Source organism: Uranotaenia lowii, chromosome 2 (assembly GCF_029784155.1).
Source record: "Uranotaenia lowii strain MFRU-FL chromosome 2, ASM2978415v1, whole genome shotgun sequence".
Taxonomy (NCBI): Eukaryota; Metazoa; Arthropoda; class Insecta; order Diptera; family Culicidae; genus Uranotaenia; species Uranotaenia lowii.
In genome coordinates, this window is record NC_073692.1 from 315,432,094 (window position 1) to 315,455,944 (window position 23,851).

A 23,851-nucleotide genomic window follows, 5' to 3' on the forward strand; every position below is an offset into this window, starting at 1 on the left:
TGAAGAGAGAAGAGAGAAGAGAGAAGAGAGAAGAGAGAAAAAAGAAGAGAGAAGAGAGAAGGGATGTCTAAATTATTTTTTTTTTGCATTCTAGCGTTAAACATGTCAAATGACGTGGCCGGGGCGACATTTATGGCAGCGGCCACCTCAGCGCCGGAACTTTTCGTCAACGTCATCGGAACCTTCATCACGGAGGGGGACATCGGCGTTGGCACAATCGTGGGGTCGGCCGTTTTCAACATCCTGGCAGTTGCCGCCTGCTGTGGAATCGGTGCTGGAATGGTAAGCTGATTGTGTTCCGTTTATTCGATGTTATCAGTAATGAATTTTGTTCCGGATTTGCTTCTTCTCTCCTTTCCCTGTTTAATGCCAATTGTTTTAGGTAGTTCCACTCGATTGGTGGCCACTGACGAGGGATTGTCTGGCGTATGGAATCACGGTGGCCATCCTGATTTGCATCATCCACGACGAGCGAGTCGAATGGTATGAAGCCCTAATCTTGGTTCTGCTTTACATTGTGTACATCGCAGTGATGTACTACGACAAATCGTTCCAGAAATGTGCCAGGGGTAAGTCAATTTTAAGGCAGGAAATGTCCTGCTGAGAGACCAGGAAACTGGAGCCTTGCCTCCATATTAAACAGTGTCAATGTTAATCAATGTTTTCATCATTTTCACCTTCGCACCTTTGGCTTATATTCTCCCCCCCCCCCCCCCCCCCCCCCCCCTGCACTCTGTAACTACTGCTGCCATTTGTCTTATATTGGATTTGCTAACCGGGGACAAATTATGTCAGGTGGATTGAAGCACGCTCGCAACCGAAGATCACACGACACCTCCAGTAGTATTAAATCCGCTTCCAGCAGAGAACCAGGTAATTGCATTTTATGTAACTAACTAGGTTATGGTAAAGGTTCAAAACCTAGTACTTTCAAATACAAAGTAGGCTATTCCGCTCTTTTTAAACGTTTTGGTACGATGCCCCGGAAAAATGGTAATCGCATTTTCTAAAAATTTAAAATCAACAAAATTATGACAAAAATATGCACAGATGCGTTTTAATGTAATCAACAATATTCGGCTTTTCGACATTACGTAAACGATTAAAAATCTAAATTCGATGAACCTTTTGTCTTGTGTGACCTTTTTTTTGTGCAATTTGAACAAATATTTAAACAAATTGACTTGTCAATACAAAAATGTTAAGACTGTTAGATAGCTTATAAAATCTTTAACATAAGTTAAATAAAATGTTATATATATCTTGCTTTCAACAAAGACGATCGACGATGAAAATATTTATTGAATGCGCATTATGGTCCACATTCCAAAATCCAGTTTCCGACAAACCCGTAGAATAAATCTTAAATTAAAAGCATTTTTTAAAAGAATCAAATGGCTAACGTCGGAGAAATTTATAATTTTGATTGTCATTCTTATAAAACTGCCAAATTTCCAAAACTATTTTTGTTCTATGCAACCATGCTAAGTACATTAGACTGAGTCGATTTGGGATCAATTTTTGAATTTCTCAAACCCTCGTATCTAAACAGCTTCGTTTTGGTTAAAAATTATACATGATTATTTTTCAGATTTATAAAGTAACGTTTACATGAGTAAATTTGAACTTTTATGTTTGTATGGCATAAAAAAAGACAGAAAAGACAGAAAAGACAGAAAAGACAGAAAAGACAGAAAAGACAGAAAAGACAGAAAAGACAGAAAAGACAGAAAAGACAGAAAAGACAGAAAAGACAGAAAAGACAGAAAAGACAGAAAAGACAGAAAAGACAGAAAAGACAGAAAAGACAGAAAAGACAGAAAAGACAGAAAGACAGAAAAGACAGAAAAGACAGAAAAGACAGAAAAGACAGAAAAGACAGAAAAGACAGAAAAGACAGAAAAGACAGAAAAGACAGAAAAGACAGAAAAGACAGAAAAGACAGAAAAGACAGAAAAGACAGAAAAGACAGAAAAGACAGAAAAGACAGAAAGACAGAAAAGACAGAAAAGACAGAAAAGACAGAAAAGACAGAAAAGACAGAAAAGACAGAAAAGACAGAAAAGACAGAAAGACAGAAAAGACAGAAAAGACAGAAAAGACAGAAAAGACAGAAAAGACAGAAAAGACAGAAAAGACAGAAAAGACAGAAAAGACAGAAAAGACAGAAAAGACAGAAAAGACAGAAAAGACAGAAAAGACAGAAAAGACAGAAAAGACAGAAAAGACAGAAAAGACAGAAAAGACAGAAAAGACAGAAAGACAGAAAAGACAGAAAAGACAGAAAAGACAGAAAAGACAGAAAAGACAGAAAAGACAGAAAAGACAGAAAAGACAGAAAAGACAGAAAAGACAGAAAAGACAGAAAAGACAGAAAAGACAGAAAAGACAGAAAAGACAGAAAAGACAGAAAAGACAGAAAAGACAGAAAAGACAGAAAAGACAGAAAAGACAGAAAAGACAGAAAAGACAGAAAAGACAGAAAAGACAGAAAAGACATAAAAGACAGAAAGCCGGAAAGACAGAAAAGACAGAAAAGACAGAAAAGACAGAAAAGACAGAACAGACAGAAAAGACAGAAAATACAGAAAAGACAGAAAAGACAGAAAAGACAGAAAAGGCAGAAAAGACAGAAAAGACAGAAAAGACAGAAAGACAGAAAAGACAGAAAAGACAGAAAAGACAGAAAAGACAGAAAAGACAGAAAAGACAGAAAAGACAGAAAAGACAGAAAAGACAGAAAAGACAGAAAAGACAGAAAAGACAGAAAAGACAGAAAAGACAGAAAAGACAGAAAAGACAGAAAAGACAGAAAAGACAGAAAAGACAGAAAAGACAGAAAAGACAGAAAAGACAGAAAAGACAGAAAAGACAGAAAAGACAGAAAAGACAGAAAAGACAGAAAAGACAGAAAAGACAGAAAAGACAGAAAAGACAGAAAAGACAGAAAAGACAGAAAAGACAGAAAAGACAGAAAAGACAGAAAAGACAGAAAAGACAGAAAAGACAGAAAAGACAGAAAAGACAGAAAAGACAGAAAAGACAGAAAAGACAGAAAAGACAGAAAAGACAGAAAAGACAGAAAAGACAGAAAAGACAGAAAAGACAGAAAAGACAGAAAAGACAGAAAAGACAGAAAAGACAGAAAAGACAGAAAAGACAGAAAAGACAGAAAAGACAGAAAAGACAGAAAAGACAGAAAAGACAGAAAAGACAGAAAAGACAGAAAAGACAGAAAAGACAGAAAAGACAGAAAAGACAGAAAAGACAGAAAAGACAGAAAAGACAGAAAAGACAGAAAAGACAGAAAAGACAGAAAAGACAGAAAAGACAGAAAAGACAGAAAAGACAGAAAAGACAGAAAAGACAGAAAAGACAGAAAAGACAGAAAAGACAGAAAAGACAGAAAAGACAGAAAAGACAGAAAAGACAGAAAAGACAGAAAAGACAGAAAAGACAGAAAAGACAGAAAAGACAGAAAAGACAGAAAAGACAGAAAAGACAGAAAAGACAGAAAAGACAGAAAAGACAGAAAAGACAGAAAAGACAGAAAAGACAGAAAAGACAGAAAAGACAGAAAAGACAGAAAAGACAGAAAAGACAGAAAAGACAGAAAAGACAGAAAAGACAGAAAAGACAGAAAAGACAGAAAAGACAGAAAAGACAGAAAAGACAGAAAAGACAGAAAAGACAGAAAAGACAGAAAAGACAGAAAAGACAGAAAAGACAGAAAAGACAGAAAAGACAGAAAAGACAGAAAAGACAGAAAAGACAGAAAAGACAGAAAAGACAGAAAAGACAGAAAAGACAGAAAAGACAGAAAAGACAGAAAAGACAGAAAAGACAGAAAAGACAGAAAAGACAGAAAAGACAGAAAAGACAGAAAAGACAGAAAAGACAGAAAAGACAGAAAAGACAGAAAAGACAGAAAAGACAGAAAAGACAGAAAAGACAGAAAAGACAGAAAAGACAGAAAAGACAGAAAAGACAGAAAAGACAGAAAAGACAGAAAAGACAGAAAAGACAGAAAAGACAGAAAAGACAGAAAAGACAGAAAAGACAGAAAAGACAGAAAAGACAGAAAAGACAGAAAAGACAGAAAAGACAGAAAAGACAGAAAAGACAGAAAAGACAGAAAAGACAGAAAAGACAGAAAAGACAGAAAAGACAGAAAAACAGAAAAGACAGAAAAGACAGAAAAGACAGAAAAGACAGAAAAGACAGAAAAGACAGAAAAGACAGAAAAGACAGAAAAGACAGAAAAGACAGAAAAGACAGAAAAGACAGAAAAGACAGAAAAGACAGAAAAGACAGAAAAGACAGAAAAGACAGAAAAGACAGAAAAGACAGAAAAGACAGAAAAGACAGAAAAGACAGAAAAGACAGAAAAGACAGAAAAGACAGAAAAGACAGAAAAGACAGAAAAGACAGAAAAGACAGAAAAGACAGAAAAGACAGAAAAGACAGAAAAGACAGAAAAGACAGAAAAGACAGAAAAGACAGAAAAGACAGAAAAGACAGAAAAGACAGAAAAGACAGAAAAGACAGAAAAGACAGAAAAGACAGAAAAGACAGAAAAGACAGAAAAGACAGAAAAGACAGAAAAGACAGAAAAGACAGAAAAGACAGAAAAGACAGAAAAGACAGAAAAGACAGAAAAGACAGAAAAGACAGAAAAGACAGAAAAGACAGAAAAGACAGAAAAGACAGAAAAGACAGAAAAGACAGAAAAGACAGAAAAGACAGAAAAGACAGAAAAGACAGAAAAGACAGAAAAGACAGAAAAGACAGAAAAGACAGAAAAGACAGAAAAGACAGAAAAGACAGAAAAGACAGAAAAGACAGAAAAGACAGAAAAGACAGAAAAGACAGAAAAGACAGAAAAGACAGAAAAGACAGAAAAGACAGAAAAGACAGAAAAGACAGAAAAGACAGAAAAGACAGAAAAGACAGAAAAGACAGAAAAGACAGAAAAGACAGAAAAGACAGAAAAGACAGAAAAGACAGAAAAGACAGAAAAGACAGAAAAGACAGAAAAGACAGAAAAGACAGAAAAGACAGAAAAGACAGAAAAGACAGAAAAGACAGAAAAGACAGAAAAGACAGAAAAGACAGAAAAGACAGAAAAGACAGAAAAGACAGAAAAGACAGAAAAGACAGAAAAGACAGAAAAGACAGAAAAGACAGAAAAGACAGAAAAGACAGAAAAGACAGAAAAGACAGAAAAGACAGAAAAGACAGAAAAGACAGAAAAGACAGAAAAGACAGAAAAGACAGAAAAGACAGAAAAGACAGAAAAGACAGAAAAGACAGAAAAGACAGAAAAGACAGAAAAGACAGAAAAGACAGAAAAGACAGAAAAGACAGAAAAGACAGAAAAGACAGAAAAGACAGAAAAGACAGAAAAGACAGAAAAGACAGAAAAGACAGAAAAGACAGAAAAGACAGAAAAGACAGAAAAGACAGAAAAGACAGAAAAGACAGAAAAGACAGAAAAGACAGAAAAGACAGAAAAGACAGAAAAGACAGAAAAGACAGAAAAGACAGAAAAGACAGAAAAGACAGAAAAGACAGAAAAGACAGAAAAGACAGAAAAGACAGAAAAGACAGAAAAGACAGAAAAGACAGAAAAGACAGAAAAGACAGAAAAGACAGAAAAGACAGAAAAGACAGAAAAGACAGAAAAGACAGAAAAGACAGAAAAGACAGAAAAGACAGAAAAGACAGAAAAGACAGAAAAGACAGAAAAGACAGAAAAGACAGAAAAGACAGAAAAGACAGAAAAGACAGAAAAGACAGAAAAGACAGAAAAGACAGAAAAGACAGAAAAGACAGAAAAGACAGAAAAGACAGAAAAGACAGAAAAGACAGAAAAGACAGAAAAGACAGAAAAGACAGAAAAGACAGAAAAGACAGAAAAGACAGAAAAGACAGAAAAGACAGAAAAGACAGAAAAGACAGAAAAGACAGAAAAGACAGAAAAGACAGAAAAGACAGAAAAGACAGAAAAGACAGAAAAGACAGAAAAGACAGAAAAGACAGAAAAGACAGAAAAGACAGAAAAGACAGAAAAGACAGAAAAGACAGAAAAGACAGAAAAGACAGAAAAGACAGAAAAGACAGAAAAGACAGAAAAGACAGAAAAGACAGAAAAGACAGAAAAGACAGAAAAGACAGAAAAGACAGAAAAGACAGAAAAGACAGAAAAGACAGAAAAGACAGAAAAGACAGAAAAGACAGAAAAGACAGAAAAGACAGAAAAGACAGAAAAGACAGAAAAGACAGAAAAGACAGAAAAGACAGAAAAGACAGAAAAGACAGAAAAGGCAGAAAAGACAGAAAAGACAGAAAAGACAGAAAAGACAGAAAAGACAGAAAAGACAGAAAAGACAGAAAAGACAGAAAAGACAGAAAGGCAGAAAAGACAGAAAAGACAGAAAAGACAGAAAAGACAGAAAAGACAGAAAAGACAGAAAAGACAGAAAAGACAGAAAAGACAGAAAAGACAGAAAAGACAGAAAAGACAGAAAAGACAGAAATTACAGAATAGTAATGTAGATAAAACAGGAAAAATTTAGAACAATTTTTAATCGGGCGATAGTTATCGGGTCATAAACTTAAATATTCATCGATAGCGTCAAAGCGTGACTTTACCAGCTTGTAACTTTTTAAAAGATGCTTAGTTATGGTCCCGAACAAAGTTGTTTAGCAGAAAAGTTTCCTTTCAATACGTTTTAAAATTTATTTTCTTTAATGTGCATGTGCATGTTATGCTTCTTGAATTTAACTGGAACTATTTAGAGTACATTTTATGATAAAATTTTATAAATATTCTTTGAAATAACACTCCTAAAATGTGCTCAAATTTTGCTCATATTAAGAGCGTTTTCGAAAAGTCAGATGTAGTAATCAATAGGAAGGGGAGAGTGAGTATACTTGATCCCTGGGGATACTTGATTCCTTCGCTATATCTCGAAACCGGTATGTCTTACAAATATCAAATGTTCCAAAACAACAATGCTGTTATCTCAACAAATTTTAAAAATTTTATTTTATTTTCTAAAAACTAGAAAATTGCGCCTTAAAGTATGCAATGCATCTAGATTAGTAGACAAACTTTTAGAATTCTCTTCTCATCTCACAGTTTGATACTTACAAACTGTGAGATGAGAACTTATATGGCAAAAAATAGTCAACAAACCTTTTAACATTGGATTTTTCTAGATTTTGCCCAGGGTCAGGGCACCATGAAATAAGGATCAAGTTTCCCTTAGTAAAGGATCAAGGCTCATGTAACTTAAAAAATAAAACCATTTTTTTAGTCTCACGCAAAAGCTTCTAGTTCATTGACAAATTCATGTATCTTCCTAATTTTTGGAGCATAAAAACCTGCAATTCGCGCTGTCAGAAAATGACAAAGACGGCGAGTTGCTAAATTTTCTATAAAAAATATGATGAAAATAAGAAAAGGGGATCAAGTATCCCCATTCTCCTCTAAAGTTTAAAAAAATTGAAAGCCTCGCCTTTATTATTTTCGTTTTTAGTAACTAAGTTTATTTTCTTCGAAAATTAGTCTAATATTCTTTTGTGTTTCTCTACCTTCTAATATTTCGCTCAGAGGCCGTCGATGCGCATCTCCCGCTACGCATAAGCCACTTTCAGCAGAACGGAAATCTCAAGAACGTCACTCACATCGATGCTGGTTCGAGCAATAACGAGCTGACGTCGGTGGATTTGGAGATGCAAATTAAGCCCATCAGTGGCTCGGGCACAGGAACAGGAGCATCTCACGGGGGAGTGGCATTGGCAGCGGCGGCAAATACCGTATTGGCCGAACAACAACAGCAGCCGATCAGCAAACGACGTCACAGTTTGAATGAATTGGATGAAAGTGATCAACCTCCTCCACCGCCAAGTCCCACCACTCCACCACTTTCCTCGGAGAACAGCGTCGAATCGGTGAAACAACAATCGTTGAATGGTGCCGAGTTATCGGGGAAAGATTTCTCCGATTCAGAAAAAGGAACGGTTCATAAAAACGGTGTCGAGTCGATCGAGGAGCAAACGACTCCTCAGGCGACGGAACCGGAAGAGCATGTGGATGAAGAATTTCAGCTGTTCAAATATCCCTCGGGTCAGAGCAAGTTTCGGCAGTTTTCCTGGTTTCTTACGTGGCCGATCTATTTGCTGTTTGTGTTCACCATCCCCAACTGTGAGAAGCCGAGATTTAAGAACTGGTTCCCGTTGACCTTCATCATGTGCATCGTATGGATCGGATCGCTGTCCTATGTGGTGGCGTGGATGATAACGATCATTGGTGAGTATACTTCTTAGAATATACCAGTAGACTGAGTCGATTTGGGGTCATTTTTGAATTTCTCAAACCCTGGGGTCTTAAAAGCTTTGTATTGGTCCAAAACTCATCCATGATTTTTTGCAGAATTTTTAAGTAACGTTTACATGAGTAAATTTGAACTTTTAGGTTTGTATGGGAAAATTGAATATTTTGTACTGAAAAATCATCATCATTTTTGTACCTTCTGTGGAACCAAGCCAGCTGATGGTTTTTGTGCCAATTTATAAATTTCCTAAGGGAAATTTTCCGCTGAACAACTTTGTCGAAGATTGTAACTTCGTATCTTATTAGGCTAAAAAGTTATTAGCTGTTTAACAGGGGTATGTCTTTTCGCATCGATTAACAATAAATTCAATTGACATCACATACCAGTGTTAATAATATTATCGCACCAGCACTAAATTTTACTTCGGAAGTACGGACTTCCGACTTCCGACTACTTATTGCTTTGTCAGGAATTAAAACTGGTATATTTACCTCCCCTTTGGTAGGTAAATGTTGTTCTTGTGAGTTTTATACGATCATTCTATAATATACACCGTAGGACAAAATTTTGGGATCATCCCATCAAAAGCATGAAAATTTCACCGATCTTATAACAGATTGCAATTCGTTTGATTTCATTCAATAGATCGTGAGCAAACCTTATTTGTATGTTATTGACAAAACGCTGAATTAAGCTTAAATTCGCACTTCACGAAGCCAGGCTCGATTGAAGTGTGTGTAAAAGCACGCTCTCAACTTGGCCCACTATACATGGGAATTCTGTTTCTCAGTTTCTCTTGCATAGTTAGCTAGTTTAGAGCAAAGGCGTTACAATTCATGGGATCTTTTCGTCAACATGCCCTAGAGACTAAAATTTCAATACTTATCAAGCTTTCTTCTAGTGGGGCACTAATGCCTGACTATCATATTCTGACATATTCTTTAAAAAAATGTCTCTCTATTCGATAAAAATTTTCATGCTTTTGAATAAGTGACCACAAACTTATGGCTGTCAGTGTATATGAAACATATAACAAAGTTTTTAAGAAATTTACATACAAAAATGTTTTCTGGGTTAGACTTTGATTGCTTCATTAGTTGTCAAGTAATGCGAAAAATATGTTACAAACATTCCCTCTTTCTCCCGTCTTCACGCTGAAAGAAGAGATAAATCGGGGGTTTGCAAAAACATAGGGAATTCTCTGCATTTGGAATGGTAATGATCCAAATCCACAACTGCTTCAAAATTTCCAACAATTTGCAACAATTCACACATTTTTTCTCTCACTTAGCACTGGTTTCTCTCATTTTAACTCAAATTTACTCATTTTCCCGTACAATTGGCCACATTTCATCACAATTTCAATCATTGGCTTCACAATTTGTGTGATCATTGACGTATCTTCTCTATTTATCTCAGTTCCCCGGGATAAATGCCTTGTATGAGTATGGGAGAAATTAAATGAGAGCCTTTTCTTCCCTTTCTTTCTATCCTTTGAATAGATAGAAGGGGTCTCAAATAAGCAAAGGATTATGTCTCGTACCCAAATAAAGCAAGGATCATCATAAATCTGGACGCACAGTTTATTATACCTTAGCGCTATTAATTGTCAGATATGTTATGTTTTGACTGTACTGTTCGGAAATGTTTCCACTATCAGTGCTAAAAATTTATTAAGGTTCGTTTTGTTCCAAAAAAGTTACACGTGATGGAAGCCGCGAGACAAAAATTAATTTTGGACACCCACATCAAAAACAGACGTGGTCGGGTTCAAAAATCGCGAAATCTGTATAGATTTGTCAATCGACCGTGTGATGCATACTATCGATCATACTATCGATCGACAGGTTCATACCAAGCGTTATAGAGGACCTAAGGATCGAAAACTACATTTGAAGGTGTTGAGAACGATCAAGGTAAACCCAGGGCAGTCGGACTATGACATCGCCAAGAAATTCGATGCCGACCGGTACACCGCCTGAAGGATTCATCTGCGCTAAGGAATACGATCTTATCGGGCCAGTAAGCAACCAAACCGGGCATTGAAGAAGAACGTAAAAGCCAAAGGACGTGCTCGCAAGTTATACAACAAGATTCCAACGAAGTATGACGGATGCATCCTCATGGATGACTTAACGTACATGAAGATGGATTTTTGGGCAGCTTCCTGGCCAAAAATTTTACAAAGCCACTTGGTCGGGGTGATTTCCCCCGCCCCCCCCCCCCCCCCCCCCCAAGTTCAAATTCGTTTTTGCCGATAATTTTGCAAGAAAGTGTTGTATCTGGCAAGGTATTTGCAGCTGCGGACGAAAAACCCCCGGTTTTTGTGAATACCAAGACCATGGACTCCGAAATGTACAAGGAGGAGTGCCTGAAAAACGTTTTTTTTTTGTACATTTGATCTCACAAAGGACCAGTAAAGTTTTCGCCAGATTTGACAAGCTGCCACTAAATACAGCAAAGAGGTACTACAGTGCTATCGGGTCAACGGGTGGATTTTGTCAAAAAGGACATCAACCCACCCAACTGTCCTCAATTCCGCTCTATCGAAAAATATTGGGCGATTGTCAAGTAGAAGATGAAGAAGAATGGTAGGACGGCTCGAGATGCAACAGAGATGAAGAGATTGTGGGACAAAATGGCCGCTGAGGTCAGTGAATAGGGTGTCCAAACTATGATGAGTGGTACTCAACGAATAGTCCGAAATTTCATCAAAAAAACATTGGAATAATTTTTTCATTATTTTTCCTTTAAAGTGCAATAAAAACCCTACATTTTAAGTACAAAATATTTTTATTTCATTTTCATAGCTCCGAGATAGACCCTTTTTAATGCGTCCAGATTTAACGTGATCCATGTTTTACCTTACCTTTCCAAATTTGGTTCCATTTGGTCGATTAGTTCTCGGTTTATGTATGTATGTATGTATGTATGTTGATAATCCGCCATGGGTGCACGGATTCACCGCAGTTTGACCAAAGTATGGATTCATTTGTATTATTAGGACAACTTCTAACTCTATACCCGGCACCATGGCTTCGTGCGAACTGTTATGAAGCCTGGCCCGTTGGCACTTGATTGAACGTTCAAATAATCGTTGAACCACAATATGAAATAGAATAAAGCAATAACAGGAACAATCTCACCAAAGTGGGCATTAGACCGCTGCAAAAACTGACTTTTTGCTCCCATGTGTTTTTCCGATTCCTTTTTGCTCTCCAATCATCTGTGTTAAATATAAGATGGTTTGGTTCATCCCTGAATTAGCGCAACGGTTTTTAAATTCGTATGGAAATTAGTATGGAGAAAGTTTTTTTTCTAGATTAAAATCGCTAGGGAAGCGATTTAGGGTTTTATGCAAAAAATAACTTCTTCATTGGGTTACTGTATTCTTAAACTTCAATTTTTACTAAGGTTACTTTCAGCTAGATGCTACCAGAAAAAAGTTAAAGTTTCCTAGCTAAATACTTGAATACAAGCTACTGCGTGGCATACACAAAGGCGTTTTAAATCGGGTAACGCAGATGAACCGTTCCCGAAATTCACAACCAATTTGAAACATAAGATAAAATTACGCATGTGGTATACCTATTCATTCCGCGGGCGGTCAAATGACGGTAAAAACTTTCCCCTAAAACTCTCTTGTTTCTCGACCGATTCTTACAAAGTTTATAGTTTTGGAAAGCTCGTAATGTGACTTAAATACGAATTTCAGCTACAATTATTTTTCTCAAAGTTATTTAAAGTCGAAGAAAAAAATTCGTAAAACAGGATTCGGAAAAGGCTCTAAATCAGTTATTAAGGACTCGAAAAGAATTTCACTCAGTGCCTGAGAACGATGCGATCCAGTGCAAAGCCAATTCTAGGTGCTAGAATAGTCTCAAAAAAGGCAGATTGATAAAAAGTTAAAAAAGAAACAGCTACCTTTGAAAAGTCGTTAAAAATTCTTTTTTTCGTGTTTTAGAAATCTAAAGATGCCAAAATGTCACAAATTACGTCAAATTTCCATTTCACTTTACACAAATTTTCTAATGTAACGGGAACAACTTTGGCGGTTGATTTATTAAAAATTACGGTTAACCAGTTTTTTACATTTTTAGTGGCCATGATCTTAAGAAATTTTCAAAAAATATTTCCATATGTGTAACATATAGCTTCTAACTTCAGCGTTCTCAGGCACTAAGTAATTTTTTTTTCGAGTACTTAATAACTGATTTATAGCCTTTTCCCGAAGCCTGTTTTTTCGATTGTTTTTTTCTTCGACTTTGAATAACTTTGCGAAAAATAATTGAAGTTAAATTTTGTCTGAAAACTGTATTTGAGTCAATTCAAGAGCTTTCCAAAATTATAAACTTTGTAGAAATCGATCGAGAAACAAGAGAGTTTAAGCGGAAGAGGTGTTTGCTGTCATTTGACCGCTAGCGGTATGAACCGGTACACAAAAAATGTCGATATGTTTAGTGTTAAATTTACAATTGATCATCTGAACTTCATTTTTGTGTAAATTTAACACAATACATACAGTTTTTGTGAATTAATGTTTGAAAACACGATAAATAACGCATATTTTTAAAGAATAAATCAACTTATAATTTATAGTTTCGGACCTGATTATAACATTTAAAAAAAAACATTTCCTGTGGATTCTGTGAATTAGTCAAAGCAAATGATTCAAGAGGTTGTTTACCGAAATCGATTGAAAATTATATAAGTTATGATTGTTTTACTGTAATAATGATGCTTTTTCTCTAAATAATACCACCATAGTGTAAAGTAAAGTAACTAAACTTAGTTTATGAAGAATTCAACATTATAAATCTTCACCTGTTAAACGGACTGACTTTGGACTGATTTCTGACCGATTTCGGACCGATTCGGGACCGTTCCTTCGATCTAGGAAGGAATAACTTGCATGCAAGTTTTCAGCCAGCGATGCCATGAGTGAAGCAAACTCGTCTGAGTTTTTGATAAATCTTTTCTAAATTCCAAATATCTTTGTTGTGTTACAACTAAACATCATAGTACCTTCACATCATTTGTAGAGATTAATTCGAGGAATAGTATTCAGCCTTTTTTTTATTTTTCCGAAGTTTCTGTAAATCTGTAACTATTTTTTAATAAAAAAAATTGATTCTCCATGTATTTCTCCATACAAAATTAAAACTCGTTGCGCTAAATCAGGACTCAATGTATCGCTTCCAAACTTTACGGAGATTTTTGTGTGTGAAAATACCATCAAAAAATGGTATGGGAGTTGTAATAACTCATAAATTTCAGATTTCCCATACAAAGCCTGCAGCGGTCTAGTGGGCATCAACTCCTTCTCCTTCTGAGCATTACAAGCTCACCGATCCGACACAGGTATTCACCATGTCGAGAAGCCAGCGGACCCGATTCCCATCCTAAGCTAAATTTTCACTTTTTTCGATTATATGCCTGGTTTGACCTTCATTTTTTCTCACTGTAAACACATCCAACTCCCCTCTATTGCAAATTTTACTTTTAATTCTTTCGCCGAATCGGTTTTAATCATCATATCCAGCAAGTTTCTAAACAAGATTTTCACATTTCGACACTTCTTCAATTTTTTTCTGAACCACATCAAATCAACCAAAGCAAGCGATGATTAATTTTTATAGCGACGCAAAAACTACGATGTGCTGGTTGTTGTCGAGGAAACTTATTCGCGACAGCATAATTCTTGATGGCATCAAGTTTGGTTTTTTTTTTTTTTAATTCGTTTATTTGAAACGGCTCAATCCTGTAGGTTTAAGGAGCCACGATCAAGTTTGGTTGTTCTATCAACGATCACTTTTAAAACTCACAAAAATTATTTTCAATGCTTCCCTAAACTTCCCTTATTACCACTATTCTGTGCACACGCAATTCCCTTCAAAACACAACTCCTATCCTTTTTAAAAACTTGATACACAGCCCCTCCATCCCTCTAGTATTTCAACTTGAATTGAAAACTATTGGCGTAAAACCACAAACCATTAGAAAATAACAACAATAACACGATTTATTTTCTTTTCCATTAAACATGGATTTTCTACGGAATTGAATTATTCGGCGCCTTCGTTTTAATCGAGACTTTTCATTAGAATACAACGCAATCGACTGTGTGCTCGATTAGTTCTCGATTTGTCAGAAAACGTATGAGAGCCTTCTTTCCATAAATCTCCCCTCCCCTGTAGAAGGAGAGGGGGGTCTCAAATTAACATAGACATAATTCTCGTATCCAAATATCCTCAAATGCCGAGTTTGACTCCCTTTGCTTGGTCAGTTCTCGAATTGTACAAAAAAATTCCCCACCCTTTTCTTTCTCCTCTGTGAACAGAAGGAAGGAATACTCAAAACACATTCCTTGTTTTTTAGATACTTTCTCGTGCAAAATTGATCGTTTAATTTTTGGTATGAAATTTTTTGATAGCCCCACAGCGCTTTCTAATTAAACCTCAGGAATGAGGGAGAGGTCTCAAATCATCATCAAAATATGTACTGTACTCAAATACCATATTATGTCAAATTTGGTTTCATTTGCTGTTTAAGATTTAGAGTTTTGAAAAACTCTGCGAGCTCTGTGAGTTCGATTCTCACCGACGGCATTTTTTTTTTTCTTGTTTCTGGGATGAATTATTCTATTTAAATTATTTTCAAAGTTTTAACCCACCCAGACAACCAGAAGTTGTACTTTATTTTGCAGATTATATCGTATAGAATGTTATTTAAACTCATTTCCGTATATCTGCACCCACAATGTGCGGCCCATGCATATTCTTTATCGTATTTAAATACATTACATGATTTTATTACGACAATACAATCCAAATCAAGAATATGTGTGCTAATGTACCTATATGGCCTCCAAAATGTTACGTATATGCTGGTTTTTCTGCTTTATATACGATATTTTTACACGTATATTTGCACGTATATTTGTGTTGCAAATTTGAAATACCCACCAAATGGTTGTCTGGGCACGTTCAATGCTTTTTGGAGAATTAAAATGGGTTGAGAAATAAAGAAATTACAACGAGGTGTAATTGATGTGACGCAACGAAAACTGTGTCAATTAAAACGAACAAAAACATTGTTTGTTCGTTTTACCTGTATTAGAATTTTCATTGCACCTTTCAGGTGTACATTTTCGTGTTACACACGTTGCACACCGTTATATAGTCAGATTGGTAAAATTTGAACTCTTTAAAGTTATTACATAAATCATTGAAAATTCACTCAACGAGCTTGAAATTCGAATGAGATTTTGAGATATTTTGTTTGGCAGTAGCATGAAATACAAAAGGCGTAAAAATGTTCGACCTGCCCAATCGAAATGCTGAGTTTGAAATGCATGTTAGGGACCATTCAAATATTACGTAACGCTTTTAGGAGGTGGAGGGGGTATAGCAGTTTGTTACGCTTTGTGGATTTTGCTTAGAAATTTTGAGACAAATGTGTTACGTAGGGGGGAGGGGGGGGGGGGGGGGGGGTTGAAAATGCTCGAAAATTGCGTTACGTAATATTTGAACGGCCCCTTAAGGCTAAGATCATTTAGTATCCGGGCACTTTAGTTCGGTGATAGCTACGTTATAAGAGCTCGGATATGCAAAACTTTAGTAGCGTTGTGTTGGTTATCAAAAGGACTATCTAGCCTAATTTCGCCAGATTTTTGAGTTAATGTGTGTTTGAGATATTTACTATGCAAAAAGACATGGTAAACATAATTTTGCACAAATTTGCGCTTTTTGCGCATTTAACGCCTCGAAAATTCTTCATAGTCGACTTGAAAACTCATAAACTGTTAATCTTTTCTGATTCTTTGTTGGACCGAATGTTTAAGAAGTATAAGGAGCCACTCTAGAATCCACACGAAGTTCAAACCAATCATCGGAATGCAACCCTTGATCTTAAATATGGTGAAAAGTTGTATATAATCTTGAAACTAATCTTCTGTGAATTTATAGTGAAAAATGGGGTTTTACAGGGTAATTTTCAAAAAGATATGGTGAAAATAGAAAACGGAGATCAATAAACCCACTTCTCCCCTACAGTTTCTGCTTAACTACTCTCAAAACAACTATGTGATTGTTATCCACAATCAAATATTTGAAAAATCTAACGATTTTTCCATCTAACGCAAAGAAAATGGTTGAAATATGCTATTATTTGTCGAAGTGATATATATTTCAAATTTAGTGTTTTGGACGGGCCGGTCGAACATTTGACTCCCCATTAACAGTGATGAATACCATCCTTAAAACTGATAGCCTATTTTCGAAGCTGAACAACATTTTCGTTTTGACTCTTATCGAAATGCGGTTTTAAGATAAAATATTTATCATAATATAAGCTTTAAGAAAACTCATGCTTATCAGAAATCGGCTGGAGTAAACCAAGGTTATTGATAAAAAACTGATTTTTCATGTTTCTACTGAGCAAAATGTCTTAAAATCTTATACCAACTTCAGTCTTGTTGAGCGACCCCTTTCTGTGATGCGATCTGGTCCAAATTTGGCATGAGATCTTGTACTAAATAAGCCTAGGAACAATTTTAGAATGCAGCGCGTAACATTTAACATTTGAGCATACAAATTTTGAGCACTCTTGTTCAGGATCTCCTGATAAATGTATATGTATATGATCGATAGGTGTTTCTTGTGTGTTCTAAATACTCGGAAACAAACTTTTTTTTAAATTTCCCATACAAATTTTGAGCACTCTTGTTCAGGATCTCCTGATAAATGTATATGTATATGATCGATAGGTGTTTCTTGTGTGTTCTAAATACTCGGAAACAAACTTTTTTTTCGATCGACACACCTTCGGTTTCCACCAGGTTAAGGTTCCTATGTGATCTCCATTTTGCTGCTTTATGCTACCAGGTAGGTATGCTTTTCAAGACTATGGTGGCTCCTGAGACATTTCTCTGGAGCCATGATGATGTCCATAGATTTGTTCCATTGTGATATTTTTCAAACAGCTGTTTGTTACTTCCTAATTTTACAATATTTTGATATCATGACTTTAAGGTAAAATTTGGTATAATTTTGTGCGAATAAAGGTGGAACAATGCCAAAATTTGGGCCTCAATTTTCACATGTGGATTCCTTAATTATGCCATGTTTCACTGAAAGCTAAATGATATCTCGTTTTACAACCATTTAAAAATTTATTTTTGAGAGACCAGCGATGTCTTTTTATTTTAATGTCGAGTGATATCAAAATTTAGAAAAAGGCTGTTCAGGTATCAAACTACTTTAAGTGAAACCAAATTATGGCAGAACTATGTTACCCGCATAAAGAAAATAAACGCCAAATATTGACATTGAATACCCTTTATTCGGGCTGAATTTTACCTTATTTCACCTAGAAGGCATGATAACAAATCATGATAGTTTGCTCAAGATATGCCAAAAATTATATTTTTGTTGATTATGTCGAATTGACTGAAATCTATTTGAAAAGTGTTCTTTAAGAATTAATTTATAAAATGTATGAAAAATAGTCCATTTTCAATTTGGACTGGAGTATAAAAAATGCAAATAAATGAAATAGCATGTTGCCATTATAAGTTTATTTTCATTAGAAAGTGACTCTGTTTAGAAGAGATTGTCAATTCAGATTCTTAATCATGTGTTTGTTAGAAAACGTTTTGGAAAATGTGTTTGGTATCTCATTTTGGCCTTTGCTTTGAATTTCATAAACTTTATTCATTTGTTAGCTTTGCTTAGCTTGTTTGGCTACTCATATCTACCTTAAATCATTGGAATAGAAATACTATTTCATAATCACGGTGTGTTTCACAGAACGACTTAAAAAAAACAGTAACTCTAATTTCTTCAGTTTGGTTAAATATAGCTTTTTACAAGTCATTTGAACTAAAATTTAAAATATTTGGTCGGTGACTCTCCATACAAATTTTTTTTTTCAAAATTTTTCGTTCAAATTTCCTTTTTTTTTTAAATTTCTTTACTGAAATTCTTCTCAAAAGCTTATTTTCTCTCAAATTTCAAAATTCAATAACTAGGCTAGCTTTTGGTTGGATTCTGTTAATCCTGCAGCAACGTAAGAAGCTACGCAAATATCCAAGCTACGCAGCATCGAGCTAAGTTTCAAAGTACCTCTTGTACTTAAATTAATTTCGCGTTTAATCAAAAAAAGATCATCTACCGAAATTTTCCGGGGAATATTTGAATTCATATTTGTCCAGAACGAGGGTTTTCCGTGCAAATTTTTCAAAGCTACATGGTTGTTGTTATTCGCGGATTTGTCTCTCAGGAAGCTAGCTAAAATTGCGTCTCCACTGGTAGAAGTCTGCCCACGAACAATGCCTAAAACATTCTGGTGGCGAGTGGTTTTCGTACACCAATGAGTTCTACCTGGCCCTGTTATATAAAAAATCATTTTGAAAAATCAGTTACATAGAAAAGTAGATTTTTAATAAATGTACATTCGATTACTATATCAACTAATCACTTACGTATCTCTGAAAAACACGTTGAACATAGCTTGAAAACACTGGGAATTGAATGACAATTTATTGTTTTTAGAGGTCTACCTTTCTTCAATTTTGCTTGACCTGGTAAGAAAGTAATTCGCGCGGCTTCACATATTTCGCAATTACAGGTTTTTGATGCTGTTTTGAAATTTATAAGCATTAAAACAATTTAAAAAAGAAATCGATTTTATTTACCTCTTGTCACTGGTCGCAGATTCTTCACATACTGATGAATATTTTGTGGCGTTTTGTTTTTGTATAGGGAAAAAGAACACTCACTACAAATTCTGGAGGGATAGTACCATATTTTTTCTTCCAAGTCCGTGATATAGATGGATTTCAATATTTCGAACAATTTTGGCGAAATGGAAGAAAGCCCTTGTTTTTTAAGGCACAATATACACACTCTATTTTTGTTTTCCTCGTGGGACCTCATTTTGGCTTCAACACGTGGTCAACTAATAACTTCCGGTCGCAAACAAACTTAAAACTGAGTGATGTTTCTACGGTAGTATTCGTGTGATCTATTATTTGTATTACTGGAAGCTTCAGTAGTGACATCTATAATTTTTATTAGGTAGTAGAGAAGCCACTTTTATATTGGCAGAATCATATTATTTCATTCAAATTTATAAAATACTCTTATTTCTAACAAAATATCTAGAAGCAGTTGAAGCCAAAAAATTTCAAATAACAACGAAAGGATTGAAAAGCCAATTTTATGACTGTCTTTCATTGATTTTCACTATGTCGTTTTGCTTTTTAGCTTTGGTTTAATGAAATTTGGTTACATAACATCTTAAAATATTGAAAAAAAAGCTACAAGTTTTCAAACGAACCTAATGTATGAAGACTCACCGACCAAATATTTTCATTTTGGGTGGAATTTGTTCAAAAAAGGCTAAATTTTACGATGGAACAAAAATTAGCGTTACTGTTTTTTTTTTCTTAAACACTTCTCAAAAAAGCACCGTGATAATCCATTGAAAATATAAGATAAGTTTATTATAATTTTTGTCAGTTCATTCTTAACATGCGCATTTTGAATACCATGATCCCTGGCGTGGCTTAGCAGAACAATCAATTTCAACAAAGTCCAACAGAATGGTTTTTGAGATTAACAGTACATTCTCGGTGCACAAAAAAAAAATAAAAAAACAACGTTGTAGTAGCCGGCCACGTCCTAGTAGTAAATGAGGATGAAGGGGAGGAATATTATGTAGTGAGATATTCTTCAGGTTCTCTCGCAAACTTCTTTTCCTGCATATTACAAAATTTACTTTCGAAAGATTCAGAATAAAAGGTAGTCAAGAATCATCAACTATGGAAACCGTCTGTACGTCTGCGAATGTATATTGCAGTATCATATGATGGAGATTTGTTAGTAAGAGAGAGGTATTGACCAGGATCCATTTTGGTGCGATTTTTTCCCTACACCTTTTGAGGTTCTAAAAATTTACTATGGTAATTCCTACTTCCAGTAATGAGGCTTGAAAAATATAAAAGAAATCTAATAATATTCCTTTCAACACTAAAAATATTAAAATTTTTCGTTGAAAAACTCATTTGTTCTAGCCAAACTGCAAAATTCACCTTCTAACTAAAACTTTTATGCACATGAATCGATTATGGTCTCCAAAACAAAATATAGATATTTTGAAGAAGATATTCATAAACAAACCATAACACATATTGTCAATTTTATGAATTTTTAGACTATTGCGAGAATCTGATTTGACAGATAAAAATTCCGCATTCACTAATACCATCACATTCTTTATGTAAACAATCATGTGCCAAAAGTTGAAAAGGGAGTATAAGACAAAAGGACCAACATCAGAGTTAAGTTGCTTCAAATCATTTCTACTAAAAAATCTACATTCATACGCACCGTTGCCATCCTCAACAAACTGCGCTGATTGCACCTATTTAGACTCCCTTGCAAATAATTCGCGCGCAGTATAATCTTCTCACTAACGCATACATAGACAATGACATATATTGATATGCTTTAAGATGAAATTGAATTAAAAATAATTGCGACTAGCTTGTCTATAAACAAGTGGATGATTTCTTAATTTAAGCTATTTTTTCATTAATTCAAAATACGTCCGTATAACCTATGATTTGTTTGTTTCAATAACATTCATTTAGTACCTGTAGAATGGACAGAATGCATTTTTTTCTGTTCGTTTTTTTATATGCAGGTCAATCAACTTTCATTATTAAACTCCTTGGTTCGCATTTCATAACTATTTTCGTTCAAAACAACAACGATTATGCCGTTTGGAAATGTGATTCGAAAATCAGAAGCGAGCAACGGCTGATTTGAAAATCTGTCATCGATTGTCTATGTATGCGTCAGTGCGAAAATATTTCTGCATGAAAATTATTTGCACAGGAGTCTAAATATGTGCAATTTCCGCAATAACCTCTTTTTATTTAAAATTGTATCCTAAAGTTTCGATAACGGTAGCTTAAGACGCAGTATTTCTAAAACGGGGTTCCCATAAAAGATTTTGATTTTTTATTGCAATTTAGGGTGATTCCCTTTTTTTTGCTACCAAAAATGTTGGTGGATACTTGCGTCAAACATAGGTTTTTTTTGCTCAGCTCCCATATTCTTCGATCAGGAAATATTGACAGCAAAAAACGAGATCGACTCAATTTTATCGTAATTAGTTCTTACAGCTAATCCCACGGTTGGGGTTTTTGATATGGCCGCTCGCTCTCTTACCCGCTTGACTGGGTGGCTGGTGGCCTAGGTAGCTAGTAAAAATTTACTTTGTCGTGGGTACCAACTTAGGCTAAGATAACACATGCGCGAAATGTAGAAACGATTTAGGGTTTTTTTCCTGTGGTGCGAAAGTGCGCTTCTAATCCCTCCAGTCTTCATATCTGTTAGTTGCTAACTTTTTTCTGTTTCTATCCCTCAACAGGCGATACGCTCAAGATACCGGACTCGGTGATGGGCATCACGTTTCTGGCAGCCGGTACCAGTGTGCCCGAGGCAGTCTCCAGCGTCATTGTCGCCAAGCAAGGTAGCGTCATAATTGAAGAGTAAAGAGACGCGTGAGGTCTGGATAATATTGCTCTTTCTCTCCCTTTCCATAACAGGTCATGGTTCGATGGGAATCAGCAACTCGATTGGGTCGAATACGTTCGACATTCTGTTGTGTTTGGGATTGCCGTGGTTCTTCAAGGCTGCGTTTTCACCGATTGAAGACGGTCATCACTGGGTCGGTATCAACTCGGCTGGGCTAGAGTATTCGGCGATTTCGTTGCTTTCGACACTTCTGATGCTGTACGTAGCCTTCTCGATGAACAAGTTCAAGCTCGACCGACGGGTTGGCAACGCCTGTTTGATCATGTATGCAGTATTTCTCATCTTGGCTAGCCTCATCGAGTTGAATGTTTTCTTCCCAGTTAATCTTCCGACCTGCGTTCGGTGAACGCCGAAATTGCGTTAGCTAACGCTCTGCAAAATCATTGTCGAATTCAGCTCCTCCTTCGCCAAATCGTGTGCATGAGGAGCGTTAAGAGTGTTGTGAATGCAACAGGCTGAAGCTGTTAGTAAAATTGTTATTGTTGTTGTTTGAAAGCGAAATAATTTTTGACAACGCCCCTTGGATTAAGATCGACAATGAAACCCGAAAAAAAACTGATAACAAAACAAAACAACATCACAAAAAAAAATTAAAACAGAAAAAGAGGCGGGGCATTAACCTTGTTATTGTTAACGAAAGTTGAAAAGGCGTCAAATTTAAAGCTGTATTTAACTTAATGCCGATTGTGACATTGGTCCCAATGAAAATGTTAGATGGTTAAGCATAAAAAAATGTCTTTTTAAAGGCAGAAAACGTTGTAAACAAATTCCAAAGATCATAGCCAAGTACCAAAAATAAATTCTCTCTACACATGTCTAAGTTAGCCGAATCTGCCGGTTTTGCGACTCAAAAAAGAATCAATTCCGTTAAATCAAACCAAAAGAGACAACACTGTCGTAATCCAAAATCAAAGGATCAGCTTATCTATTTTGTTATCCAAAATAAAAAAATCGTTGTTGTTTGCAGGAAACTGTTTGTCATACATCGTTTTTCATCAGATGTTATTCAGTATAACAAATAGAAAGAAAACAAATAGTCATTTTCAAATGTTGGATCTGAAAATTTTCATAGAAGCTTTACAATAGCACCAAAACAATAAAAAAAGTGCTCCATTTGTTACAATACAATGTATCTCATTTGGATTCATGCCATTTTAAACAGTAGGTGAATTTAATAATAAGAATTTAAATTGCTTCTTTGATATTCCTGTAGTAGTGAACTTTTTCCTCTGTTGTACATATGCGTCTGCAAATGATTTCTCCGTGTTTTATGTTTGTTTCAAATGTGCAGAAAGCTTATCTTAGCAAAGAAGAGTAAAGATATGATTTTATAATCTAAGCTAAAAGGTTGTTTTATTCCTTGTGGGTAGGGATTTTTTTCTTTCAAAATCTCCAAATGGCTAACCTGTAGATTAGACTGGCCCAAATTTGTATGGGATGATTTTCACAACATTTTTTGTGACACAACATTGTGACGCAATACGAGTTGAGTGTGATAAGTTATTTGCATTTGAATGTGCGATATTTTTCGCATTTCATCGATATGTCGTGAACGATGGACGGATTATTAGAACTAACTAGTTAGCATAGTCACACAATGAGAATAATAGATAGAAAATTTGTGTCTTCGGCAAATTTGTTGCTTATTTCATAACAAATATCTTTGCAAAAAGCTTTTTTGGCAACTTTTCCGAGTACACAAACTTTTTGTCATTCTTATTGTGTAACGATGCTATCAAGTTAGTGCGATTATTAGCCCATACACCGTTCAAATGTCCGAAAATGACCGAAAAATGTCACACATTCAAATGTAAATAACTCATCAAAGTCAACTCATATCGCATTACAATCTACAACAAACTTGGTTATGATCGTTTGAACTACAATTCCTGAAATTCTGAG

General features: G+C 35.3%; 1 protein-coding gene across 2 annotated transcripts; it reads left to right on the forward strand.

The window, feature by feature from the left end:
- Positions 1 to 60: 60 nt before the first annotated feature.
- Positions 61 to 23,279, forward strand: LOC129747983 (sodium/potassium/calcium exchanger 3). 2 transcript variants are annotated; one of them, XM_055742431.1, is made up of 6 exons: positions 61 to 282; positions 383 to 569; positions 796 to 873; positions 7,619 to 8,317; positions 21,783 to 21,884; positions 21,961 to 23,279. In XM_055742431.1, exons 1-6 carry the CDS (start codon positions 64 to 66, stop codon positions 22,293 to 22,295), a joined length of 1,620 nt encoding a protein of 539 aa, XP_055598406.1. In that variant the 5' UTR covers positions 61 to 63; the 3' UTR covers positions 22,296 to 23,279. The 2 variants fall into 2 exon arrangements, with proteins under 2 accessions (XP_055598406.1, XP_055598407.1); XM_055742432.1 differs by lacking the exon at positions 796 to 873.
- Positions 23,280 to 23,851: the final 572 nt, after the last annotated feature.